At 36.3% G+C, this 14,501-nt stretch overlaps 1 protein-coding gene across 2 annotated transcripts in view; it reads right to left on the bottom strand.

Annotated features, from left to right (window-relative positions):
* Nucleotides 1-14,501, bottom strand: part of SGTB (small glutamine rich tetratricopeptide repeat containing beta) — a 33,116-nt gene that overhangs the window by 4,681 nt on the left and 13,934 nt on the right. For both annotated transcript variants that reach the window (XM_028506093.2, XM_036020340.1), the window contains exons 5-8: nt 14,075-14,174; nt 5,078-5,182; nt 1,487-1,625; nt 1,322-1,384 (exon numbers count right to left, since the gene is read on the bottom strand). In XM_028506093.2, coding sequence (XP_028361894.1) covers nt 1,322-1,384; nt 1,487-1,625; nt 5,078-5,182; nt 14,075-14,174 — 407 coding nt within the window. The remainder of the gene's footprint in view (nt 1-1,321; nt 1,385-1,486; nt 1,626-5,077; nt 5,183-14,074; nt 14,175-14,501) is intronic.

A 14,501-nucleotide genomic window follows, 5' to 3' on the forward strand; every position in this document is an offset into this window, starting at 1 on the left:
AAACTAAATCCATTTTCACATCCTGCTACAATAGTGTAACCTGAGGCCTGGAAAAAGGTAACAATAATCAAAAATGTCATAAAACCTACAGAGAGAAATACACTTGTTGGTATTTAGGTAGCAAGACCAACTTAAATTTGGCCTCAATCCTGAGACTCAAGACCTTGTTATTGAATCACTTGCAAATCAGTCAAAACATTATTTCTCTGGTACTAAAAGCAAGCGGTGGCTTCCTCAACACCTCGTTTAGGGTCAGTGATTAAAAAATTAACTACTGTCTACAAAGATTGCAACTAACAATTTTAAACTACCAATTGCTGCACACTACCAGTTGTTCAAAAACACTTCTTTATCTCACTAGGAATGAGCCATCTGTACATTTCAGTTCAGCTGAAGATTTAGTGGATGCCAGATATTTTTTTAAGGAAACAAAGCTGAGTAAGAAGTGGTACTGCCTTCCAAGGGCCTAGCACCTGTCAGAGTAGCTCTCAGCCAGAAGCATACAGTCACCCAAGGGGCTTTATCTGCTCAGGTAACATCCTTGACCCACTAACTCAGAGTTCCCACATACTGAACCAGAGCATGTGTGTCTTCAAAAACATCTATAGGTCATTTTGTTGGTTTGGAGGATGGATGTCTATATATATGAATTATACTAAAAAGTCAAATTAACTCCTAAGCTAGAAAGGAAGCAGACACTGCTGAGAGGAGAGCGTAGGAAACCACAGTAACCCAAATTCTCAGACCTCAGTTCTTAAGATATTTTCCTAGGGCCATTTTCATGTGAGAGAATGGTTTTTAACCTTCTGTAATCTGCGGACCCCTTTGCCAATCTGTTGAAAAATATGGTTCACTCCCTAGGAAAATGCACATATCCATATGCACATGAATTTCTGTATACAATTTCAAGGACTCTGTTGGTGTCCTAAAGTCTCCCTGGCTTTCTCACAAATGGGTACACAGGCAGGTTAAAAACCTCAGCCATAGCATTACATCACCACTCTGTTACCACCACCACAACCACAAAAGTTCCCTTATTTGTTTATAAAATATTTTAGAATTACAGGGTCTGGCACAAATAATGCTCCCTTTTTATTACAAATTTTTTTTATAAAATCATAAGCATGTAATTCTGTAACATAACAATATCACACTCAAGCCCATCAAATGACATTTTAGGTGAAATGCTCAAAATAAAACTAAATTATTACACCCATACTGTTAATCCTACCAACCACACTAAAGCAGGAGTTACTTCTGCCAGACCCTGTATATTACTTTATGGAAACAGCCAGCAGAGCAGAAAAGAGACTATACTCACCATACTAATGAAGGCTGGGTTATTTATTAAGCTAGCCATGTCAAAGCTCAGTCCAGTTCCTGTCTGTAAAACAGTTATATCTGAGAATTATTCTAACCACTACAATCTGATTACAGTAAATTGTGAAAGACAAAATATTTCACTCGTTCAGCATTAATAACTTACGGGACTAGATACCTCTCTTAACTTCTGTTCTGCTATTTTCAGATTTGACTTATAGGAATCATTTTCGGGGTCAAGATCTAATGCCTTTTGATAACTTGTAACTGCTTCTTCAAATTTATTCATGGCAGTGAGAGCTAGTCTGAAAAGAATAAAGTATAAGTTATATGATTAAAAAATATCGGGATATCACAAATGTACTCAAACATCTGTCTTGGTATTCAATTAGAATCCAGATTACACTTAATGTATTCATTATACTGTGGTTCGCAGGAGTAGCACTAAAATTCCTTCTAATCCCAAGACTCTGTAAGTCTGGAGTCTCTCCCTTCTGCTTGCTGACAGCCTTGGCTGTCATATGTTAACCACAAACTTATGCTTAGAAATGACCTACCCTTTCATTTTTAAGCCTAATATGTGAAGTAATCTGCTTTATAAATGATTAAGCTCCACAAAGATGTGAATTAACTAACAATCCTGTGGTCGTAAACTCCATGATGTTAAAACCATTTTAAGGACTCAGAACTAGATTTGTGCTTCAGAATGTCACACTTTCTTCCCACTTCCTAGCAGAGACATTGAGTCACAATAAATATTAATTTGCCATAAAAAATAAAAAGAGACTGGGAAGTACTGCTGGATAAGGCATGTTAGTTGTTAAACAAATTCAATCAGCATCCTTTACAACGTAAGGCATCATTACCCCAGTTAGAGAGTGAGTTATTAAATTTTTGTTTTTCACCACCCAGTTAGAATTTATTTCTTGGAAAATTACTTCAGAACTAAACAATAATGGCATATATGGAGAGACAGGATTGAGGCTTTTATTTGTTTGGGATTTGTTTTTAATAAATTACTATTAAGTCTTGGCTGACTTACCTCACAGACTTCCAATCTAGATAAAATGCAGTGCCTAACCACAGAAAAATTCTCAGGCTCTAATTAGTTTTCTACCAGTCAACCATGAAAAATACTTCATCACAGGTCTCAATTAATCAACAGTCAATAAATATTTACTGAAACCCTAATGTGCACCAGGCACTATTTTGATTGTGCAATGAAAAAAGGTAGTTATTGAATTTAAGAAAATTTCGTTCGACATGGGTAAGGTGAGCAATAAGCAGGCAAATAACAAAGTAATATTAAAGAGAATGAACAGGAGAGCTGCCCAAAGGCAGTCACACTGACAAGACCTAACCAATGAGAAGGCAGTCAACTGAAGATCAGGGGAGGTGCATGCTAAATAGAAGCAGCAGTCAACACGAAGGCCCTGGGAGTGATGCAAGCCTGGTGTGTCCCTGAAGGCCCTGGGAGTGATGCAAGCCTGGTGTGCCTCAGGGACACGACAAAGGCTGATGAGGAGGGAGCACAGAAAACTGTGGAATGAGATGACGTCCGAGAGTAATCAGGTGCCAGATAATACAGAACCATGCTTTGGAGTCTGGATTTTATTCTGGTTGCAATGGAGTGACATGATCTGATTTATGCTTTGGAAAGCACTCTCTGGCTCCTCTGCAGAGTGGGAGTGGAGGCAGAGAGATCAGTTAGGAAGCTGCTATAGTAGCCTAGGTAAGAGATGGTCATTGGGACAGGGTTATAAACAAGATAGCAGTCAATGCTTGAAGTCATGATGTATGTATGTGGAAACTAGAATTAACAGGACTTGCTGACCCAAGACACCTGGTAAGTAAATGATGGTAACATTTACTGAGATGGGAAAGATTTAAGAAGGAAAGGTGAGTTCTGTGTAGGACATATTAAATTTAAAAGGCCTATTAAACATATAAATGGAGATGAAAAGAAGTTGAATATGATATGGAACTCAAAACTTAAGACGTATAATAACTTAAGAGATCTATCAACATACTGAGTTGATTTTTCTTATTCAGAGTAGTTATAATGTCCCCCAAACACTGATTTAGCAAATGCTAAACAATTTTTCTAGGGGAAATACAGGGTCAGGCTCTTGTGAGGCTCTTTGGTCACAATATTCTCATCAACTAATCAATACATAATCTTGTTTTATGTGTGTTTCTACTTAAAGAAACTTATTGACTACATATCATTGATTCATTAGCATTGAGCTAACAGCCAATAGCACTAACTCATGCCTGAATGAAACTTACCTGATGTATATTTTGTAAGGCACATTGCAGCCTCCTTGCACTTAGGAGCACTAGGCAACACTTTGGCTTATGTTTGGGTCCATTGTAAGCAGGGAAATCAACAACAAAAAAAAAAAAAAAAAAAAAAAGGCAAAAAATATAGCATTAAATAAACTGAAAAAAGGATATGTGTTTACAGCATGAGAGCTGAAACAAAAAGGCAAAGCATTGCCTTACATAACCTCAGCTGAGGTCTACAAAAAATTTTAGCAAGGAGGTGAATTCATGAATACAGAATCTGTGAATCGTGAGTATCTACTATAAATGGAAATTGAAAGCATAGGACAGGATGAAATCGGAAGAGATAATGGACAGCCAGCAGCAGCAGAGGAGAAGAGAGAGCCCTGGAGTGCACCAATACTTAGAGGTGGTAGAGAAGGAAGAACCAGCAAAGAGGACTGGAAAAGAGCACCCAGTAAAGTAGAAAGAAAACCAGGACGCCAGGAAGTGGGGTGTCACAGAAGTTTCGAATATGAAGTATTTCAAAAATAAGTGAATTATGCCAAATACTAAAAGATGGGTAGGGTGAGAATACAGAACTGAACTTTGGCCCTAGCAAAATATAGACTATTGGTGACCTTGAATAGAGCTGTCAGTTGAATGATATAGACAAATTGCCCTATCAGAATGCGCTCTAGAGAGAATGAGAGATGAGGAAGATGAGACAGGAAGTACTGATCGCTATCAAGGGCTTTGTAGAGAAAGGAACTAAGAAATGATGTAACTGTGTGCAAGGGTGGTTTTAATGGTCGATTCTGTAACCTTTTCATATGAAGTCATTATCCCTGTTAGAGACAGGGGAACTGGTGTTGCAGAAGATAAAGCAGAAGATTACAAATGTGAAGTCCTAGAGAAGGTACAACTGGATGAGATCTAAAGCATGAATGAAGGCACCAGCCTTAGATAAGAACCCTTCCATGTTAACAAGAAAAATGGCAATCTGAGTAGATACAAATATAGGTACATTGGTGGATTTAGCAGTAGGAAAATGAGCTACTTTTCTTTTAAGTACACCTATTAATATTTTCTCAAGAATAAGGCAATATCATTAGCCGAGAGTCACATGGAAAGTTTAGAGGAAATATGAAGAGTAGGTATGAAGCAATAAACTGAAAAAGTGGTGAGGTGAATTTAGAAGGAAGTATATAGTAGTACGGTCTGTCCAAATACTAAGTACTCATGAGATCTGTGGTCTTGAACATGAAGTGAGTCTACTCATGGCTATAATTGTTCTCCAACTATTCACCATACAACTAATCATCTCCCTCCCAAGCCGCGGAAACTGCAGTCACTTTCTTCTCAGTGTTATGTTTATTTTCTTATTAGTTGAGAGGGTGCAATATTTAGCAGGAAGTTCAAAACCAAGCCATTAAGAACAGAATTATCTGATACAATTTGGTACTACTTTGAACATTCTCCCAGAACTTACCCCATTCTCCCATAGGCCTTGCTGTACTTTGAATCAATTGCTATTGCTTTTTCACAATCCTTTATTGCATCTGTGTAGTGACCTAATTTACTCTGAGCAGCAGCCCTAAGAGAAAGAGAAGAGAGTTTTTATTGTACGCATACAAGACACTAATTTAGATTTTCAGGTTCTAAGACAACTACATTCTCCATGTCCCAATTTGTGTATCACTCCCAGTAAACATCTAAATCTAACTGTCTTAAGATAACTCTATAATCAAATGAAAACTCAGAAATAAAATTCAGAGAAAATATGAAAGCTGCCTTTCACTGTTTGTTTACTTTGCTATAGAAAAGACAAAATGTGTAAGCCATACGACTGACCTTCCTATTTACTGCCTTTTTAATTTGCCCAAACAGAAAACTGAAACACTAGGACATTTGGGATTACTAGGAGGCACACAGAGTGAGTGAGGGCTGGGAATGGCTACCTACAGTATTGTGCTGTTCAATGATCACTTTACTAGTAGCATTAAGATCACTGCACAACTCTAAATTGAAAAACCCAATTCAACCATGTGCCTAAATCTGGCTTTTAATTAAGGATGACAGCATATTCCATCTACTTAGCATAGAATCTCAGAGCGATTAAGAACTATGTAATCCCTTCCAAGTTATGTGTAACAAACTTCCTGGAATAACCGGGACCTGACAATATAATGAAGCCACCTACTACCCCTCCACACAATCCTGAGCAGACAGCTCTCCGTGTCCCTGTTGCAGTGCTGACTTCAATCCTCAGGGCCATGATAAACACACAGAATTTCTCTTCAACATGTAAGTTGTTCAAACTGAAAAGTTCCCAAATGTCTCCTGTCCCGCATCCCACCACCACCCACCCCACCCATTCTTCTCCAGACTGAATATTTCTACTTTATTCATTCAACTAATTACCTCTTGAGGGCTAGTGAAAACAGACACTTTTCTAGGCATAATATTGGGGTGGCCAAAAAGTTCGTTTAGTGTCTCGTAAAATAAAAGACACATTTTTCATTTTCACCAGTAGCTTTATTGATTTGGATATTTTGAGTATGTCCACGATATAATGTTGATTGTTCTCAATTAATGTCTCAGTTTGATCACAATGAACGTCAGCTGGTCTACCGTGTGGAGCATTGTCCAATGAGAAATCTCCAGCAGAAAAAACTTCACAAACCATTTTTGACACTTTCGATCAGTCATAGCACCTTCTCCATACACAGCACAAATCTTTTTTGTTTTTGCATTTCAGTTGAGTTTTGACCTTTCTTGAAATAAAGCATAATATGTGGAAAATGTTGCATATTTTCCTCCATCCTCACTATTAAAACGGCTACACAAAAATTCACCAATTTTGATAAGTTTTTTTAAATGCATGCTGATATGACACCACAATACAATCTAGCAAAATTGTTTTGAATGAAGTTAAAGACAACTAAGCACTACTAGACCATCTTACGGAAAAATACCAAACGAACTATTTGGCCAACCCAATAGATAGAGCAGTAATCAAAATGATATTCCTGGCTTTAACAGTGCTTAAAACCCTTGGGAGAGCTGGGAGGCTATAAAGAAAGGCAGTGGTGAGTCCAATATTCTGTGAACCTTTCTTCTTATAGCATGACTGAGACCCTTACTTCTTAAACTAAGATTGTAAAACCTGAAAAAAAGAGTCTGCTTCAGTTAAAAAAATTGTATCTGAAAATACTGAATTCAGTTAGCATGTTTTAGTAGTTCATGTGAAAAAGAGGTATAGGTTTATTTGAACACTCAACACTAAGAGCATGACAAGGATAACCATTAAAGAAGCAATATAGAATGTATCAATTCCCATTAATTGGAAATAAAGAAAGTGAAGTAAAAATAACACAATATAAGACAAAAAAAGGACCTAGGGAAGGAAAAAAAGCCAAAAATAAGATAGCAGAAAACAATTCAAACATATAAGTCTCAAAGCTGCCTAGATGAAAATCAGATTCTCAAATTTCATACATAATATATTACTTAAAACATAATCACACAGGTTTGAAGTTTAAAGGGGACAGAAAAGAACAATCAGGCAAACTGAAAACCAAGCAAGCAAAAGAAAGCTGGTGTAGAAACTATCGGACATAAGGCAAAGAGCATTATTACAGAGTCATTATTTATTGATCTTCCTTTTTAGTTTAATTTTAAGGAAAGCATTTACATGGTTCAGAAGTCAAACCTATATTAAAAGTCTCTCATCCTACACAGGATCGGTGGAAATGCGGTAGGTGATATAAAATGGGAATGAGACTTCAGAAAGAATGAAAAAAGCAAACCGTCAAACTGAATAAAACAGAAACAAATGATCCTAACTGTATGTGTATTTAAAAAAAGAATTCAAGTAACATTCAAGCACAGTACTCTGATACATATTCTTAGTGAGATGTATTCTGATGGCAAAAATAATTGCAAAGAAATTTTGAAGTTTACACTAGAGTGGCAATGTTGGTGTAATACCATCTGAAGGCTACTGAAGGATAGAGCTGATCCGTGAAGATGCTGATAATGTGGGAAAGCAGGGTATTTGCTCTGGGAGAAGAGGGATACAAATGTAAAATGGGGGAAGGCAAAGGAAATCTCTGTGACAGTGACATGTGAGTAGAAGTTGTCTGTATAAATTGATGACTTTTCAAAAAACATAATACCTCACTCTGTCCACTGAAAAAATCTAGAAGCAATAACACTTCATTAGCAATGATCACCTCTTGCAATCAGTTCTTGGTTTCTAAATACCATTCTCTATTAAAGGAACAGCAGCTACTTGTTGAACCCACATCTAGAGCAGAGGAAATACAATGCAAACCTGGAATACCTTGTTGCCTCAGAAAGCAAGAAAATGTTAGAAAACAAGTTATATAACGGGCACATAGTCAGTTTAAAGGAGCTCCCGCTCCTACTAACCAAATATGGTATAATTTAAGTGTGGGAATAACAATTATGGTAATTTATTATAACACATTGAATGGTAATTTTTAAAAATTCATGTATAAGGCGCCAAATCCTGAACTCAAAACCAGATATACAGAGATAAAGAAAACACATCTGTCCTCTGGTCTTTCACTGTCTAATAAGGAAATAGTCATGTAAATAAATAAATAGTATGATAAATACAACAACGGAGGTATCAACAGAAGACACAATTCAGAGAAAGGTGGGGTTAGGGTTTCTGTAATAGGGAAGTCCTTTACCTGCACCATCCAATACAGTAGTAACCCCAGCCACATTACTCAAGAGGACTGAAAATCAGCTAGTGCGTTTTTATTTTATTTTATTAATTTTACATTGACATTTTACTAATTTACATTTTTTTAAAGATTTTGTTTATTTATTTTTAGAGAGGAGAAAGAGAGGGAGAGAAGCTTCAATGTGTGGTTGCCTCTCACTGACCCCAACTGGGGACCTGGCCTGCAACCCAGGCATGTGCCCTGACTGGGAATCAAACTGGCAACCCTTTGGTTCGCAGGCCAGTTCTCAATCCACTGAATCATACCAGCCAGGGTATTTTACTAGTTTACATTTAAACAGCCACATGTGGCTAGGAGCTACCACACTGGACAGCACCACTCCATAGGCTCTGGCGGGGAAGAGCACAGGGGCATGGTCAGGAGGTTGGGGACAGAAGAAATGAAGAAAATCTTCCCAAGAGAAGCAACATCTACCAGGGTCTTGAAGGAGGACTAGCAGTTGACCAATCAGATAAGGTAAAAAATATTCTAGGCAGAGGAAGGAGCACATAAAAGCATGGAGAGGTGTCTCAACATGGTATTTTTTAAAAGTCAGTAAATTTCATATTAAATGTGCATAGAGAGTAGAGAGAAGAGAAGCAGAGTAGGAAGGAAAGTAAAGGTAAAGTTAAAAAAAGAGCCTAGATTATAAAGGATCTTAGGTATCATGGTGAGAAGCTTAAATTCAATCACGAAGGTATTTCCAACTGGTGAACAGAAAGCAAGAGCCAGATTATTTCACATTTTAGAAAGGTCCTTTTGGCACAAGACTGGAGTGGGGAGTGCAAGTAGAAACTGGAAGCCACTAGTTTAGCAACAGGTAAGAGCCTGGACTAAGGGAGTAGTAATGGAAAAGGAGGGCACAAAGGAGCTATTTGGGAGGGAAAAGAACAAGAGAAGAGGCCCTGATCACTGCCTCCAGATACTGATAATAAAACTAGGAATAAAGCACAGAGAACCAGACCCAGAAAGAAGAGTGGCTGGAAGGGAAGAGGATGACTGTTACAATCTTGATAGCTTTAGCGTTAGATCACCGAGGGCAAGCTAGGATGAAAGCAGATTTGTGTGGCTCACGAAAGAGGAGAGGATCTGAACCCCTGAGGCTGGAAAAGGGAAGAGAAACCTGGCTACACTTGAGTCTCTTGTGAGATGAAGCCAAGCTCGCCAGTGTCTGAACTGAATAACAATGTGGTCCGCTCTCTCTGCCCCTGCTGTCTGGTTATCAGGGCATAACTAATGAAATTCCAACAGAACAATACAGTTAAAGTCACTGTGTTTTCAGACAACCTTGCTTTTTTCAGCTTGTGAGCAAGAGCATGAATATTACTTGTGCTCTATTCTTACGGAAAAGAAGAAAAAAATCAGGGGTACCTTACATTTCTCATACTACACAGTGGGGCAAAAGTAGGTTTACCATTGTTCATATTGAGACAATATTTTCCATTGTTCACAGAAAATAATATAATAATAAATAATAATGTAAGAATAAGCTGTTTTGTGTACTCACAACCATAAACCTACTTTTACAACATGCTGTATATATAATGCATAAATAAATTCTAGCAAAAACCTGTTCCTACAACTAGGAATTACATGGTTTCTGAAAAAGACAAATATTGAAAGCTTAAAACTATACTAATAACTTTATATTATTACTCCTTACAACTACTAGTATCTGTATTTTACAATTGAAGAAATGAGACTTGAAGAGGTTAAGTGTCTGCCCAAGGTCACATAGCTAGTGAGTGGCTGAACAGAGATTCAACACCAAATTCAACAAACCAAGTACAAATTCCAGTGAACCTAACAAATATATGGTGTTTATGGAGGTAAAAGAAAAAGTGGAAAACAGTGTGGTCTTTGTTTCCATCTCTCTCAGAGCTCACAATGTCACCAGCATTCCTTGGTACAATGCCCTGACGATCCCTAATTTTGCCTTTTTAACTATACTCTCTAATCTAAAATGCCTTCCCCTCTTCCTCTGTCTATCCAAGTTCTACCCATCCATCAAATCCAGTTCCAACTCAAATTCCCCATTACCTGAGAGGCCTTCCACTCAAATTGTTTCCATCACGCTCTCTCTCTTTCCTATGTATCTTTAATCCCATTTATTGCCTCAGTCACTCAACCATCCATCCCAGAAACATGAGACTACTAGGGGTAAAGTGATGTACTTGTCAATGAGGATGTACAAAAGAAATAAGAATACTGTTTAGGGACAGAAGACATAGAAAACTAGCTAGTTTAATATGAGTATCATTTCATACTAAAAAGAACTTGGAAATGTTTTAGACCTATACTCAATCATTTGTTGTTTTATGTATACAAGTGTTAATGTGAGTGTGTGGTCACTTCAACATGACCTTAAATTTCTTAGCTTTCTTCTGTAGTCCTCCATGCATCCAACAAAACTTAGCTGAATTCCTCTAGAGCACAGTGCTAGATACTATAGGAGATACAAACAGATATAAGATCCAATCTCTGTCCTTAACCTGAAGAAATAAAACAAGTATGCATGTAAGATAAGGAAGAACACATGATAAACTTATATAAATGTTACATAGCAGGATAAAGTGCTGGGAGTACAAAAAAAAGCAAAAATAAATAACAGGTTTTCAAGGAACGACTCAGGTTTTCCTGGTATCCAAACTGAGCCTAAAGAATCATTAGGATGCAGAAGGTCAAAATAGAAGATGAATGATTAAATAGAAAGACTCATGCTTAAGAAATATGCCACCTGATTGTTTTCTAACTCATAAGTCACTTCTATAAAAGTAAATTTTGGTTCATTTTATTGAGGTTAATATATGAACAATATTTTGATTAGTAACAAAACTATAAAAATTAATATCAAAAAGAGATCTGCTATTCTGAGTTTCCAACTTCTGATGGCTAACTGACTAAAAAAAAAAACAGCAAGGGGTAGTTGGCAAGACTATAGGCTACTGAAATATTTATAGCTACTACAGTCTAAAAAAAATCCTAAAGCTTTATTCAATATTTGTATTAAATATACAAATTAGATCTTCTAATTATTTGATATTAAATTACATGCTCTATATGAACTCTTAAGGGGAAAAGATGCTACTTAAATATAAAAGAAGCATGATCATTGATTTCAAGTTAAGAATAATTAAATGGAAAGCAAGCACAGGTATTGCCAAGAATCTCATTTAATACATGGACATAAGACTATTGATGACCCTTAATCTCATTAAAATAAATGATTTATTTAGACTCAATTTTGCCATATTCATAGTTCAAAATGTATGGCTTACTGTGCTCTATAAATAAGCAATTTCCTGGTAACATTTATATCTGGTCATAACATTTTGTGACACTGTTAAATGTATTTATTTACAGATTTCATATACTAAATTAAAATACTATGTATATTCATCTGATTACAGAGAATAAAATTCAAACATAAAACCACAGCTTAGGGAGTTTATTCTCCACTAATAATTTGGACTTTCTATTTTCCTGTGCTAGATTATTAGAACAGAATGTTTTTGTGTTTGTGAAAAAAGAGAATGTAGGGTTCCATTATGGCCCGAAATTTCATGTGGATCCAAGTCTCCCACAAATAACACAATGATAAATTCTGGACAAAATGTACACATACACACACACAAAAGAATACTGAAAGCATCCCAGGTGACCATGAATAGGAAAATGCAAACTGTAGTGCATCTGAACAGTGTAATACCCCTGAGCAATTCATAAAAGAACCACTGACACATGTAACATCATGACTGAATCTCAAGACCATTATGCTGAGCAAAAGAAGTAAAATGAAATGATTCCTATGATAGGAAATTCTAAAAGAAACAAGTCCAATCTATGGTGGGAAAAAACTAAACGGTTTCTTCTGGTGATTGCTTTAGGCAACTGATGCTAAGGATACGTGTGGAACTTTCTGAGCTGGTAGTAATTTTCAATATCTTGATAAGGGTTGAGTTACACAGGTATGTGCATTTGTCAAAACTCAGTGAAAGTACAGTTAAGATGTGTGCATTTTACTGCATGTAAATTTTACCTCAGAAGAAAAAATGTAAACTATTGAACTCAGTTAATGATGTGCATGCTAAAGTATTTAGGAGGGAAAGAAAGTGTACCAGTGGCTGCAATATACTTTGAAATGCATAAAAAATAGATGGAATAATGAAGAGAGAGGCACAGAAAGAAGAATAAATATGTGATATAGCAAATGTACTAAAATATCAATCACAAAATATAGGTGTGGATATATAAGAATTCACTGTAAGCCCTGGCTGGCGTGGATTGAGCTCAGTGGATTGAGCATGGGCTGTGAACCAAAGTATCACAGGTTCGATTCCCAGCCAGGGTACATTCCTGGGTTGCAGGCACATTGATGTTTCTCTCTCTCTCTCCCTCTCTCTCTCTCTCTCTCTCTCTCTCTCTCTCTCTCTCTCTCCCCATTCCCTCCCTAAAAATAAATAAATGAAATCTTAAAAAAAAAAACCAAAACCAAAACCGTGGTTGAATCAGCATTGTTATTGTACCAAACACTCCACCAGTAGTCACATGGCCAAAAACTCAAAGAAGATGTTTCTTACTAAACTTTATAAAAAAAAAAAAAGAATTCACTGTAAACTTTTTTCAGCTTTGAAATTTTTCATAAAAATGTTAGAGGCAAAACAAGAAGGAAGATGACACTAGATTAATTCAGAAGTCCTGTGAGACTTTTATTTTAACAGGGTTACCACCAGACTAGTACATCAGAGAAAGACAATTGACTCAGTACATTTGGAACCCAATAAACTTGGATCTCTCTTCATATTCTGATCAAAGCAAAAAAAAAAAAAAACCCACAAAAAACAAACTGCACAGATAATAATGGTAATAGCTATTGTGTACAATACTCTCTACTCAATGCTCTCCTACTATTTCATATGTATTAATGGGTTTATCCTCTAAAACAAAACTGTCAGGGAAATATTGTTATCCACATTTTATCAGTGGGGAAACTAAGGCATAGATATGTTAGGTAATTTCTCAAGGTTCCAGAGGCAGTAAGTGTCAGAGCCAGAGATTAGAATCCAAAGTTGGGGTCAGAACCCCTGCCCCTACCCGCCTCCCTACGACTGCTCACTTCAATGACTTTGTAACAGACACAGTGTGACCTGTGGTACTCTTCTCAAGTGCGTGGATGACATGAAACTAGGAGAAAAAACAAATGATCCAAAAACATGAAGGGACACATAAATTAGAGACTGGAACAAGATAAAATTTTATGGGGATAAAATATAAGATGATTTTTGCAGCTTTATGATATTGGAAAAAATGGACATTTTAATGTTTGCCAATAGGTTAACAGAAGTAAATTAAGGTACAGGTATCCATATAGTAAAAAAATAAAAAAAGCACTGAGTGTTTATTTGCCAGTCACAATGACAGGTGCTGGAAATATAGATGAGATGAAGAGGTAATAATAGACTAATTTCTATCAATTTAAATAACATTTATGCAGGATTTCAATAAAAGAACATGTTTATGATATGCCTAGTGAATAAAGCTGAATCTAAGACTGATTACACTTACATCAAACAAAATATGCCAAAAGGTTAGTAACAGAGGTTGCCTCTAACAGTAAGTTTATGAGTTGATTGTTTTCCTTCTTTATATCTAAATTTTATAGTTCTACTTCAGAGCTATTAATGTAAATCTTTTACAACAGTAAACCTGCCATAATAATCCCAGTTTACCTGTTGCAGTAATAAACCGCATTATTTGGATCCAGTTCTATTGCCTGGCTGTAGCAATCCACTGCTGCAGCATAATTTTCTTCTTTCATGTGGTTATTGCCTAAAATAATCAGGAGGTACAGTAAGAACAATATATAGGAAAAATATAAACTCTGAAAGATAAATTTTAATCACAGAAACTCCAATAATACAAAGCTCAACAACATGATTTTTCAGTCACATAGTAGATAAATTCTGTATTATACAATAGGGTTGATATTTCTTAGCCTTCAGTATGTTTGAATAATTTTGACAATAGGGAGTCCTAAAAAAATTAATGTTTGTATATCATATAAAATCCAGGCTTTAATAAGTGAGCGAATGCACTAATTTGATGATACCATGACAGAACTGAATCTCTTCTCACCTTCTTTATCTTCATCTCTTT

The sequence above is a fragment of the Phyllostomus discolor genome, chromosome 3 (genome assembly GCF_004126475.2).
Source record: "Phyllostomus discolor isolate MPI-MPIP mPhyDis1 chromosome 3, mPhyDis1.pri.v3, whole genome shotgun sequence".
Taxonomy (NCBI): domain Eukaryota; kingdom Metazoa; phylum Chordata; class Mammalia; order Chiroptera; family Phyllostomidae; genus Phyllostomus; species Phyllostomus discolor.